General features: G+C 35.8%; 1 protein-coding gene across 7 annotated transcripts; it reads right to left on the bottom strand.

Moving 5' to 3' along the window:
- LOC107623915 (protease 2-like) lies at positions 3,503–9,200 on the bottom strand. Of its 7 annotated transcripts, XR_002355331.1 has the most exons (9): positions 9,056–9,199; positions 8,905–8,958; positions 6,864–8,819; positions 6,299–6,364; positions 6,103–6,151; positions 5,828–5,951; positions 5,026–5,588; positions 4,570–4,871; positions 3,503–3,693 (listed from the first exon to the last, which is right to left on the bottom strand). XR_002355331.1 is itself a non-coding variant. In XM_016326318.2 (6 exons), the coding sequence occupies exons 2-5, from the start codon at positions 6,323–6,325 to the stop codon at positions 5,507–5,509; spliced, it is 282 nt and encodes a 93-aa protein (XP_016181804.1). In that variant the 5' UTR covers positions 6,326–6,364; positions 6,864–7,258; the 3' UTR covers positions 4,585–4,871; positions 5,026–5,506. The 7 variants fall into 7 exon arrangements, 1 of the variants encoding a protein (XP_016181804.1); XR_002355330.1 differs by having other exon boundaries at positions 6,864–8,958; positions 9,056–9,200; XR_002355333.1 differs by lacking the exons at positions 8,905–8,958; positions 9,056–9,199 and having other exon boundaries at positions 3,506–3,693; positions 5,026–5,153; positions 5,317–5,588; positions 6,864–7,272.

Genomic DNA, 12,503 nt, shown 5'->3' with positions numbered 1-12,503 from the left:
TCATTTTTCTCATACTGCAATATCTAGGGATGACAAAACTTTTTGAGACGCGAAAATCCTTGTATAAATTGTCCCGAATGGAGATCCAACTGTGGAGAATTTTTTCCGCGAGATGGAGACGGGAGGCAAAATTTTCTTGAGACAGGCGCGGAGACCCGAGCGGCGATCCGCACCCCGTCTCTGCTAATCCCCAAAATTCATAAATTTACTTAATTATATAATTTATTTCTCATATATATTTTTTAGTCATTCATACTCCATTCAACCTCTCTGCAACCACCCCTTCGACACTCTCTCGTCTCACCGTTCTATCACCCTCACCGCGTCGTTCTCTATATTCGTGGCGTTCCTTTCCACAACTCTGTCGTCGTGTTCATTCTCTTCTCTGTCGCTGCGTCTCCCACCTCATCCACTGCTTTGTGCTCTGGCTCGCCGTGGTGTCTCCCACTGCGTCATTTTGAAAGAAGTCACTATCTTGTCGTTTAAATTTTTTGTATAAAATCTTGCTGTTTTTGTATAGGATGTGTAACACCCTACCATATAGAGTCTTATGCTTAAGTCATAAAGCTAAGGTGGCAAGGTATTACGACCTCTAAAAGTAAAATATATATAATAATAATGAAAATAGATAGTATGCTAGGAGCCTTGAAAAATAGGTAAAACAAAACCGTAAAATTCAAAAAGCGCAACCCTCAGAAAACGTGGTTACTTGCGTGCTAAGAAACCTAGAAGATAAGGATAAGAATAAGCAACAGAGTAAAAGAAAGCCAAGAATACATCATAACTAGCTCCTGACTCAGCCCGCGAAGCCAAGGCTGGCCGGGGGATATATATATATATATATAGGTGTTTAGAGAGCAAGCTAAATTCATAGGTATTTATATATACAAACAGAAAATCCAAAATAACGCAGGGACTACTCCGCTACGAAGATCCAGACACCTAGCGAGGAGCCTCTTGACCTGCATCTGAAAACAACAATACAGTATGGGATGAGAACCGGAGATTCTCAGTATGGTAAAGGTGCCACGCATATAATTTATAAGGTCCTGGAAATGCCAGAGGCAATTCTAGAACGCCGACTCTTAAATTATAAAGCTTAAATTACTAAACAGAAATCATAAAAAGGGTGGTCTTCTAGGGAATTCTAAACCTAGCTTAAACTTCAACCTTAACTCTAAACCTGTCCACCTTTCCTCCGTACCTCCATCTCCGATGATTCGCATAGACAAAACAAACAGACAAGGCAAGAACAGGTAGAAAACAAGTAGTTCAAGTAACAATTACAACAATTAGCAGAATATAATCAATTGGGCATTTCCAATTAAGCATAGCAAACAAACAAACAAAATGCATATGATGAATGTCTATCCTACTGGCCGTGAGCTCATGTGTCGGTTACTTTGCCAGAACCCGACACATCTGATAGCTAACCCAGACATTGTCTCTAGGTTGCGCATCTCCTGGAGGATGATAAACGAAGGAGAGTGCCTTTCCACCTTCCCCTGAAGGTTTCACGAAGGAGAGTGCCTTTCCACCTTGCAACCAGAGAAGAATGTGGGGGAAACAATACGCAGGAGAGTGCCTTTCCACCTTTCCCACATCCACATCACAACAAGAGAGGGAACTTCCGTCCTCAACTTGCCATCCGAACACATTTTCAAATTAATACGCAAGCGGGATCACACCCAGACCTTGCCATCTTGACCATTTCGGCCACATACACATCTCGACCATTCTGGCCACATACAGTCATCCCAAATCTCATCATTTATCAATATCATTTCCTTACATTCATTCTTTATAGTCATAGCTTAGCCTGATCTCATACATATATCTCATATCACTATAATTTGTACCTAATTCTTCATTTAAGATTATTACTTCACTCTCAAGTTATCACCCTTTTCCTAGCTTCAACTAATTACTAAGCTTACTAATAAGATCTAGGGTTAACAGGGCAAAAACAGAGGTTTAGAGGTTCGAAACCATGTTTGGATCATAAAAACACAGGTGCTGAAAAACAGAGTGTGTGCGTGCGCACAACTTGTGAAAAATAGAACGTGTGCGTGCGCACGACACTACAAGAAAATAAGCTTTCTGTCACGCTTTAAAAGCGTACCGAAAAGTGCAAAAAAGCGTGCTGATAGCTTTTTACCACGCTTTTTGAGCTATCGGCACGCTTTTGAAAGGGTCACATCCGCCAGCGTGCCGGTTAGGGATGTCAATGGGGCAGGGCGGGGGCGGGGGATGCCTCCCTGCTCCCCATCCCCGCCCTTAGATTTGCTCCCCATCCCCGCCCCATTCCCCGCCGTGGGGGAATATTGCTCCCCATCCCCATTCCCCACGGGGCCCCATTCCCCACAGGGACCTCATTCTCCATCTACATAATAGTTCTAACTAATTATTAATTTCCATATGAATAGAGCTGCAAGTATCTATCTTATACAAAAACGGTAAGATTTTATACAAAAAATCTAAATGATACGATGGTGACTTCTCTCGAAATAACGTAATAGGGGGACGCAACGACGAGTCAAAGGAAAAAGCAGTGGACGAGGTAAGAGACGTGGCAACAGAGATGAGAATGGACACGATGGCAGAGTTATGAAAAAGAACGCCGCAAATAGAAATTACGACGCGGTAAGGGTGATGGCACGGTGAGGTGTGACGATTCAGTGAGAAGGGTGACGAGGGGGTGGCTGCAGAGAGGTTAGATGGAGTATGGACAGCCTTAGGAATCTTTGAATTGAAGAAGGGTTATGCAAATAAAAATTAGGAGTTTTGGGTTTCTATATATGTGTGTGTGAGAAATGACTAAAAAACATATATGAGAAATAAACTATTAAGGATAATTTAAGGAATTCATAAATTTCGGGGAATAGTGGGGACGGGGCGGGGATCCCCGCTCGGGTCCCCGCGCCAGCTTCGGGGGAATTTTGTCCCCCATCCCCATCCCCGCGGAGAAAATTCCCCACAATCGGATCCCCATTTGGGGCAGTCCCCGCAGGGATCCCCGCGTCTCGGGGAATTTTGCCATCCCTAGTGCCGGTTGCTCTATCGCCACGCTTTTGTGGATCTATCGGCACGCTTTTTTTGTTGGCACGCTTTCATTTCTTGCCACGCTTAAAAGCGTGGCCATAGGTCTTAACCTATAGGTACGCTTTTTAAGCGTAGCGAAAAGTGCACATATCGCCACGCTTTTAAAACGTCCCAGAACGTATGCTTTGGGTACTCTTTAAAAGCGTGCCAATAGGAGAAGATATGGCTACACTTTTTAAAGTGTGGCGATAGCCAATGATACGGCCACGCTTTAAAAGCATGGCAATAGCCTTATAAAATTAAAAAAAAATCTTTTTCTTATTTTTACCTTCACCGCTGCAAAATATAAATTTTCAATCCTTTTTTATTACCAAACCTACAAATATAGTATGCAATTTTTAGTACAAGATAAATCAAACAATAATTAGTGACATAATTTTTGCAATAATTGTTTTATACATTAAAAAACAAATACTTAAATACAAAATAAATCTCGAGTTCTAATTCCAAAACTAAAAACTAAAAAAAAAAACAGAAACAATACAACTTAAATTCTATTTCCGTTGCTGTTCCTCCTTCCTCTAGCCCTTTTAAACTTCTTTCCCTTAGATCATACATAATTGTTTCTGGAACATTTGTGAACTTTTTTACCTACAAAAGACAATTCCTTGAGCTAAACGTTAGTGGTACTACACTGAATTGCAAATTGTAATGTAATATTCTAGAGCAACAGTCACAAGAATGGTAAAACCAGGAATAGTTTAGTACGACCTATGGTGTGTTTGGAGAACACATTGGAAGAGAAGAAGTTTAGATTTCTTAAAAGCTTCAATTTTTTGTTTGACAAATTTTTTATTGATAAACGCAGAAGTGATTTTGCATTCAAAATCACGTTTACAAGAAGCAACAATTTTGAGCTTCTGCGTTTCACCAATGGACTTTTAGCTATCAACATTCAATCTTTATTTACATTTTACCAACTTTATCCTTGATGCATGTTATTGTATTATTTATGAAATTCTTATTATTTCTGTTTATATGAACTCTCTTTTTCTATTATTTATTATTTTTATTTTCTGTTAATTATTTGTTTGACATTATATATTTTTATAATTGTGATTTTTTTGTATTATTTTTTTATTATCTTTTTATAATATAATTTATTGATCCTATTAGGTAAAGTAAATTAAACAAAAAAAATAATCGTAAATTAAAATGATAAGATAATATATAAAAATTATTTAAGTTGATGTCTATTTTAGTAATTTTTTATCTAAAAGTAATTTTGAGTAGTGTAATCCAAACAACATTTATTTTACTATAATTCATTTTGATATAAAGATTGCCAAACATAAATCACTTTAACACAAACTTATTTTTCATCAAAATCAAGTTTGCAAAATCAATTTTATGCAAACTCGCGTTTGTCAACTGTAATCTAAACACACACCTACTTGTGTAGTATTAAGTAAAAAGTACGACCTACTTGCAGGATAAGAAGAGCATAAAAAAAGCCATAGGAATTACGTTGAAAAGGACACGCCAAGCAAATCCACTTATTCACATATTTGACAAAATCTTGCCAAAACAATGTCCAAACTCACTGGTAAGTATTTTCAAACTACATGGGATAACTTTCTTCTCTAACTCTATGCAATATATCATAGAAATAGCATGAGTTTTGTAAGCGCATATCGCGGTGAAGAGACAAGAAACACAGGATCATGATTCCTCCCATAGAATGGGAAATCAAGTTAACTTTCCTTCCACCAGAGGCTTTGTAAGCAGTTTTCAACTTAACTTTAAGGCCATCCATCAGCTTGTCAATTCTGCCAACAACAAAATAAGGCACATAGTTATGTTGAAGGGGATTAGTTTCCTTCCTTGATAGTTGAAAGGTGGAATACCCTTAGGAAACCACTAAACAAATAAATAAATCACTGATTAAACTTGATATTATGCTGAAGGGGCCGAGCAATTTACCTATTGCTTTGCTTGAAGTCATAACCATAACCAAGCAATGTGGTTCCTTTCTTGTAGCCACACCCAACAAACATGTCAATCATATCATGGAAATGATACACCTCAGTCAAATGTATACATTTCATAAACTACAACAATATTTCACATAACAGCAGAAAATCAAATCAAATCAGTTAATTAAAATTTCCAAAAATAACAAAAACTTTATATACGTGGATCGGGGATAATAAAAATTTTTTCTCTTTTCTCTGGATCGGAACCATGCATGACAACAACGCAGTAACCACTAACCAGATATAATAGGGTTTTGAACCCTAGAAAAATAATATTATTTGGGATTTTATCATTTATCAATGAAAATCCAATAGTTGTGGGCAATGCAAATGCCTAACGCGACCCAAATGTCTGACATGTTATTTATGAAGCCTAGGAAGGAAGTATTTTGCTCCTTCTCTTTAACCGCATCCATGCCTCATGGAATTCAAAACTTGAGCTCGTTCGTCATATTTAGAGCCTTTAGGATGAAGATATAAGTGAAGGTATCTTCTTGGAGCTTCTCAAATCTACATCACACACACATGAAAAGCATAAATCAAAATAGAATCTTTATATATTTACACTCCTAGACAAGAATTTGGTGAGGGGAATAAATCCCAGCTTCCGAAACTACAACCAGAACAATGCGGGCATTGAAGCTAAATCAAATAAAATCCCAAACCATAAAGAATAAATAAATGTAAAACAAAATAAGTGGAACAAATAAATAAAAAAACTAAGAAATAGCAGTAAGGTTAGAGCTTACCTCCCCGACTTTGAAAAATGGCCAACACCAAGTTCGCATTTAAAAAGCAATATGTTATCATCAGTCTTCATATCCCTCATCTTTGCCACGAACTTCGAAGGTTCAGAATACATAACCCATGGGTCTACAACATGTACAAGCACAAAATAAAGTCATATGGAACAACAGAGTATAGTTTTCCAGCCAAATCATAAGCAATAGCAAACTCACAAGAATTATTTAGCTTTACTTATAAGAACATGAACAGATCCCGTTCAAGAATTGGATATGCTTACCATTTAATCCAGCAGTGACAAGAATATGTGGATAATTCTGTGCCTTCACCTGCGTAAAATGGGTAGGATGAAAATCATGAGCAAAGAATTATAAATAATTTCTAGAAGTCTCTTCATGTAGGATACAAAAATAAAATATTGATAGCTAATGAAGGCTACTGTCCATCTGAGTCTAACACAGTCATAAGATTCTTACATCATCAACGGGGGAATATGACTTCATGTAGAAGTAAAATTCTTCCTTCCTAGGGTCACCCCATTCCTACAGTAAAACATAACAGAATAATCAGCTTTACCAAAATGAGAAATGAGAGTAGATTATATCATATGATATTCTGGTAATATACTTTCAGCAGAAAAGATATTGCGTGGACATGCTTAAATAATGAAAATCAAGAATTTGGATAGCATTTACAAAGTAAAGACCCATATAATAAAAATCAAGAATTTGGGACATTATCAATGTTATGCATAAGTCATATTCGGAACACTATTTCTGAGACAAACAAAATGAAGATCTTTTACATCCGAGTTGCCTGTCCCATCCCTTGCCACTTCGTTTTTCCGCTACTAAACCTATTCTTAATAGGCATTTAAAAGAGGCTAACAAGATCTATCTGATGAAGAAAGATGTCACATATAAAGATTATCAAATTCAGCTACTACAGTTTTGATGGTGAAGAAGGTAATAAACCTGAAATTCTCAGCGGTCCAAAATAGAGGAACAGAGAAACAGAGAATCAGAGGGAAGAAAGACTTACCAGTGTTTATGAGGGTTTGCGAGAGAGATAGACCGCTGCACTGAGGGAGTAAGAGGGCCAACGAGGGTTGCGTTGATGGTGCGACAGACAGAAGGTCAACAAGGGTTGCGTTGATGGGCGAGGGTTGAGAAACAGCAATAGGGTTCGACGGTCAGGTGCGAGGGTTAGACGAATGGCATGGGTGCGACAGTCATTGGCTTAGACAGATGAGGATGAAGGTGATGAACAGTCATGGGTGCGATGAAGATGAAGGCGATGAACGATGAACGGTCATGGAGATGTTGTTTGAGGATGATGACGGCGCGGGTAACTTAGCTTTTAGGTTTTTTTTTTTGTGACTGGGTCACTTTTGATTGAGGGTAAACTAATGTGATGTTGTTTGAGGGTAAACTAATGTGATGTTGTTTGAGGGTAAACTAACGAAAAAAAAGCTAAGTGTGGAAAAAAATTCGGTGGAAAACTAAATTTTGGGGGAAAAAATTCTATCGGTACGTTTTTTTGTAGGGTGCCAAAATAAACAGAATATGGGCACGCTTTAAAAAAGTGACCATTGAAACACAAATTAGCCACGCTTTTTAAGTGTGCCGGTTTTCCTCTATGGCCACGCTTGTTAAGCGTGACAAAAAAAGGGTGGCCAAACTTTTAATCAGTGGCCACCCTCGTAAAAGCGTGCCGATTTTCTTAAGCGTGGCAAAAAAAAGCGTGGCTAAATCACAAATCAGTGGCCACCCTCGCAAAAGTGTGGCCATAGACCACTTTTGGGCACGCTTAAAAAGTGTGGCAAGAAATAAGTATGCCAATAGACCTTTTTTCTTGTAGTGCGAGTGCGTGCGTGCGCAAACCAACCAGGAATTACTTGGTGTGCATGCGCCTCACCTATGCGAGCGCCACCAGCAGAAAGCATATCCTGGTGCGTGCGTGCGCACAAGGGCGTGCGTACGCACACTTTCTGAAAAACATCAGGTGTGCGTGCGCATAAAGGCGTGCGTACGAGTTTCTGCTACTGCTGGGTGAGTGCGCATAGCAGTATGCGTGGGCACACACCAGAAATCCTGATTCTACTGCATCTTTAAAAATTTCAGTTTTTAGCACTAGATTTCCGGCGTCCATAACTTTCTCTACAGAATTCGGTTTTCCGCAAACCTTATATCATTCTCAATCTTATAAAACCTTCTTTAATTTGAAATAAATCTCATTTTCATCCAAAATTTGAGGAGCAAGTTATGGACTACCAAAGTTCATCAAAAATCAATTCTTACCAAAATATGCCAAACCTCCATTTTTACCAAAATCTCATTTTCAACCAAACATTTCACAACCAAGGCATACCAATACTCAACCCTACACCTTCCATACATTTTACAACACACCACACCTAACCTTCTCAATCATTCAATAACTCCTTACATATTCACAATTCCAAATTCAACACAATAACAACTATACTCATGTTTACATATAGCTCCCTTGTCACACATATCAACATGTACATTTAACCCTTTTATCCAATAATTACCCACAATAAGTGCTTCACACCACTCTCATGAATGGCTCAACTCTTACATCAAGAATTTGCTAATTAATATCAAATATGCTAAGACAATCTCCATCAAACTCAATTAAATTCATCATCACTACCAACACCACACTTGCAATATAACCATCAATCACCACACATTCTCAATATCATTTAATAAATCCATCAAGGTTGCTAAACATCAACATACATGCACATTTCAACTTATCCTATAGTTCTCTAGCCTAAGTTTTCACAGGGCATTACATATTAAATACGCGAAACCTAAACCATACCTTGACCGATTTCCGCGTATTGTCCAAGGCGAAACACCAACCAACACAGCCCCTCAAGCCCCCAAAATCATCAAAGCTCAAGTACCCAACCTCCATAAAGTTCCAATGCTCATAATTCAAGCTCCAACATATACACTTATACACCTAATTTCACATATATAACCATACATACTCAAAATTCACATTTAACATACTAGAACCAAAATTGGCTAGGGTTGATGAACCTAACCTTGTATGTGCCTCAATCAAACCAAACCCACTAATTTCTCAAGTCAATTTGATCCTATAACATCAATTTAACTAAAATCTTAACACACCAAAATCTTAACATTTCAGAATTGAAGAAGAGAGAATAGAATCTGAGATTATGATTTTCTCACCTTGAAAGGTACCGGACTTTGTAGAGCTCGTTCCTGCGGACGCGTGGCTGCAAACGATGCGGCGATCGGAGCTCCGGATCAAAAGTTGTGGTGAATTGAAATTTGGAGCAAGGGTTTGAGCTCTCTTCCTTTGTTCTTTCCTCAGCAGCGTGTTTCTCATGCAATTGGGAAGGAATGAGCTGAGCTCATGGTGTTAGTGAAGTGTGGGTTGGGCTTGGGCCCATGTTTGGACCCGGTTCGACCGGTTCAGCCCGTCTAGTCCAATCTTGGGCTAAATTCTTTGAAATTAGTGTCAAAATTCTCGTTTTGAAGAGTTCTATCATATTTTAATATTAGATTTTCATTTTTAATTTTTCTTATTAAAATTTAATTTTTCTGTTAATTATTTGCTAATTTTGCGGGATTTATAGGATGGATACTTTCAACTCGATTCCTATAAAAATTAATAATTAGTCAGAATTATCAGAGAGATGGAGAAGAGAGTTCCCGCAGAAATGGAACCCTACAGAAAAATGAGGATGGGGAGTAATAATTCCCATGACAAAGAATGAAAATAGAGATAGAGAGCAAATTTAGGGACGGAGATGGAGAGTAAGAAGGCATCTCCCACTTTCGTCCTACCCGTTGACATTCCTAGCCACACCATAAAAAGAAAACAAACAAAACAAAAGAGAGAAAAAAACATCTTAGAGTTATATTTTATATTGAGATGTATATATAATAATCTTGTAAATTTTAACTAGAGTAATATTTGGGAATTATTTTTCTCAGCTAACAGTAATTAATTTTTTAATTATTTTATTTATTTTAAATTTTAAAGTTCGCTAACGTTTGCTTATAAAGTCGAGTTTATATTTCTTTTAATAATTAGGTGAATGACACTATTAATTTCATCAGAATTTTATTTTTCAAATTATAAAAGTGCTGTCAATTTTAATTTTAACGTGATATCTAGTCAACTTTTCAAAAATTAAAGAGGTAGGTACTTTCTATATGATATAGTCAATTGTTTTTGAAAAAAATTTATTTATATCATCCTAATTAATATTAATTATCTTTTTAAATTTAACTAATTAGACCAAATTACTAAATTATAATAAACTCATTTTGCAAATTATAATAGTTTTTAAAGAGATTTTTTTTCAAATTTTCGATCTACCTAATTTTTTTAGTATATGATCCAACCAAAATAAAATAAAATAAAATAAAATAAAAAGCTAAAAATAAAATTTAAAACAAAACTATAACAATGCAATTTTTAGCATGTTATGACCAATGTCAATCGTTGAGTGTTACTAATTTGTCAACTTACAAATTCTAGACTCTTTATTTATTATATACGAATATGAATATGAACTTGTTGCACGATTATAAATGTGAACGCTATCCAATGTGTTTTTTTTGTTTAAGTTCATAATGTACATCAAACGAAATAAAAATAGTAGTTAATCATTTAATAGCAGTAAATAAGAGGGTAAAAGCAAATATATCTCACATAGTGTCGCTAGGACTTCATATATACATCAAGAGAGTAAAAGTAACTCCAGTCATATAAACATAAGACGTATTAATCCAAGTTTAGACTCCTTTAATATATTACATTACATGTATGTAGTACATACTTTTATAGACATATGACACCCTAAATTTTTACCTATTCAAAAAGTTTCTAGTCTAGAACCTAGGTTAGTAAAGTCTTTTTCCTGAAAAAAAATTAACAGAGAGAGAAAAAACACTCTAAACTCCGTAACTCCATATATCATTGAGTGTCTTCAAAACATAAAGCGTACTTCAGGTCTGGGTTTTGTAGCGAAAAGGGAAGCACCATCTCTTCAACAAGCAGCACCATCAGCTTCGTCTGTAGGAGCAATGAAGGAAAAGGGGAGAGAATCTATGGTTTCGAACAAGGTACTAACGAAGGAAAACAACTCGTATATTAGTCTTAGGGAAAGTTTCTAGTGTTGGGACAGTCGTACGCACAATCATTTTGACCTTAGGCTTTATAGATTTACCCTTCTTTCATTCTTTACCATCTTAGCCCCCTTTTATAACATTTATTACTTTTTCTTGCGATTTTTTACAGTCTTTATTTAAGTTTAGCTCTATGGTTATTCTCATAATAGTTAGTCAGTAATAGTAGACAATCACAGATAAGTCACAATGCACAATAACAGATAATCAAGCGCAACATAGAATCACACATAATATGCTACAAACAATCATGATGCATGTCTATTATACACAGGCCATAAGCTCACATGTCAGTTTACTACCTACAATCTGATACTATTTGAGAGCAAGTCCCAGTTATAACTTCTCATTGTCAGTCCGTGTATATGTGTCAAGTGGTTAAGAATATCACTAGTCCATGACTACCAGCAATAATCGTCGCAAAACTTGACACTAAAATATACGCACAATGAAAAATAGTGTTTATTTAGTAGTCCACGGGCATCCCCACATTCAAACAAACAAACAAACATTTTGTGGGTGGGATAAAACTACAAATTTCCACATTCAAACAGCCTGTGCACTGAGCATGCAGGACGAAACCTTCGACCTTGCTAGGCGAACCTTTAATCATTCATTAGAATTGAGACATTTATTTATCTTTTTGCTATAAAACTTTTAAGAACATTCATTAGTAAGTATTTCTATTTTTCAGTCCGTCACATTCTGTCTCATTTATTCTCAGTCTTTCTCATTATATTTTTAGTCTATCTTTATCTATTCTTAGTCTGTCCCAATCTGTCTCATTCAACATGTTCTATTCTATCTTGTGCTGTTTCAGTCTATTTTATTTTATTTTAGTCTGTCTTATTTTATTTCTTTTGTTTAAAAACTTCCTTGTCACTTATTTTTTTAGGGTATTTTTCTTTACGTCCTCCTCTTTCTTACATTACTATTCCGTTTCCAACCTTTCGGTGAATGACTTTCATATCCCTTAGTTAAAAATTATGATTCTCCCCTCAATCTTTTATCAAAACAACATCTATTTCTTTTAATCTCTTAATTACTATTCTAACTTTAATCATTTTTGTAAAATTACACTTTTATTCTCTCTTATTTTTATAAAAAAATAACCTTTATGCCCTTAAAATTTTTAATTACCACATTATCTTCATCTGTTTTTTTTAAAATGACATTTAATTCTGCATGAGTCTAAAGTTATCATTTCACCCTCATCTTTTTCTATAATGACATTTTACTTTTATGGTATTAAATTTACCGTTTTATCCTTAGATTTTTTTGTTAAATAATTATTTTACCTTTTATTGTCCAAATTATCATTTTATCCATGAACTTTATAAAATTACTATTTTAATTTGTCCCTAAACTTTTATAAAATTATCATTTTATCCCTAAATTTTTTTCAAATAATCATTTTGTCCTTTAACTTTTATAAAATTATTATTATGTCCCTAATAATCCCAAATTACCATTTTAC

The sequence above is a fragment of the Arachis ipaensis genome, chromosome B10 (assembly GCF_000816755.2).
Source record: "Arachis ipaensis cultivar K30076 chromosome B10, Araip1.1, whole genome shotgun sequence".
NCBI classification, from domain to species: Eukaryota; Viridiplantae; Streptophyta; class Magnoliopsida; order Fabales; family Fabaceae; genus Arachis; species Arachis ipaensis.
Note: the sequence above shows the minus strand (reverse complement) of the source record. Positions and strands in the feature narration are given on the sequence as shown.

What these genes read in the sequence shown, in the direction of transcription:
- LOC107623915 (XM_016326318.2), bottom strand. Translation starts at nt 6,325, where the DNA reads ATGAAGTCATATTCCCCCGTTGATGAT. An exon ending in TGTCACTGCTGGATTAAATG is followed by an intron (nt 5,952 to 6,102) that starts GTAAGCATATCC and finishes TACATGTTGTAG; the next exon opens with ACCCATGGGTTATGTATTCT. An exon ending in CATTTTTCAAAGTCGGGGAG is followed by an intron (nt 5,589 to 5,827) that starts GTAAGCTCTAAC and finishes TGTGTGATGTAG; the next exon opens with ATTTGAGAAGCTCCAAGAAG.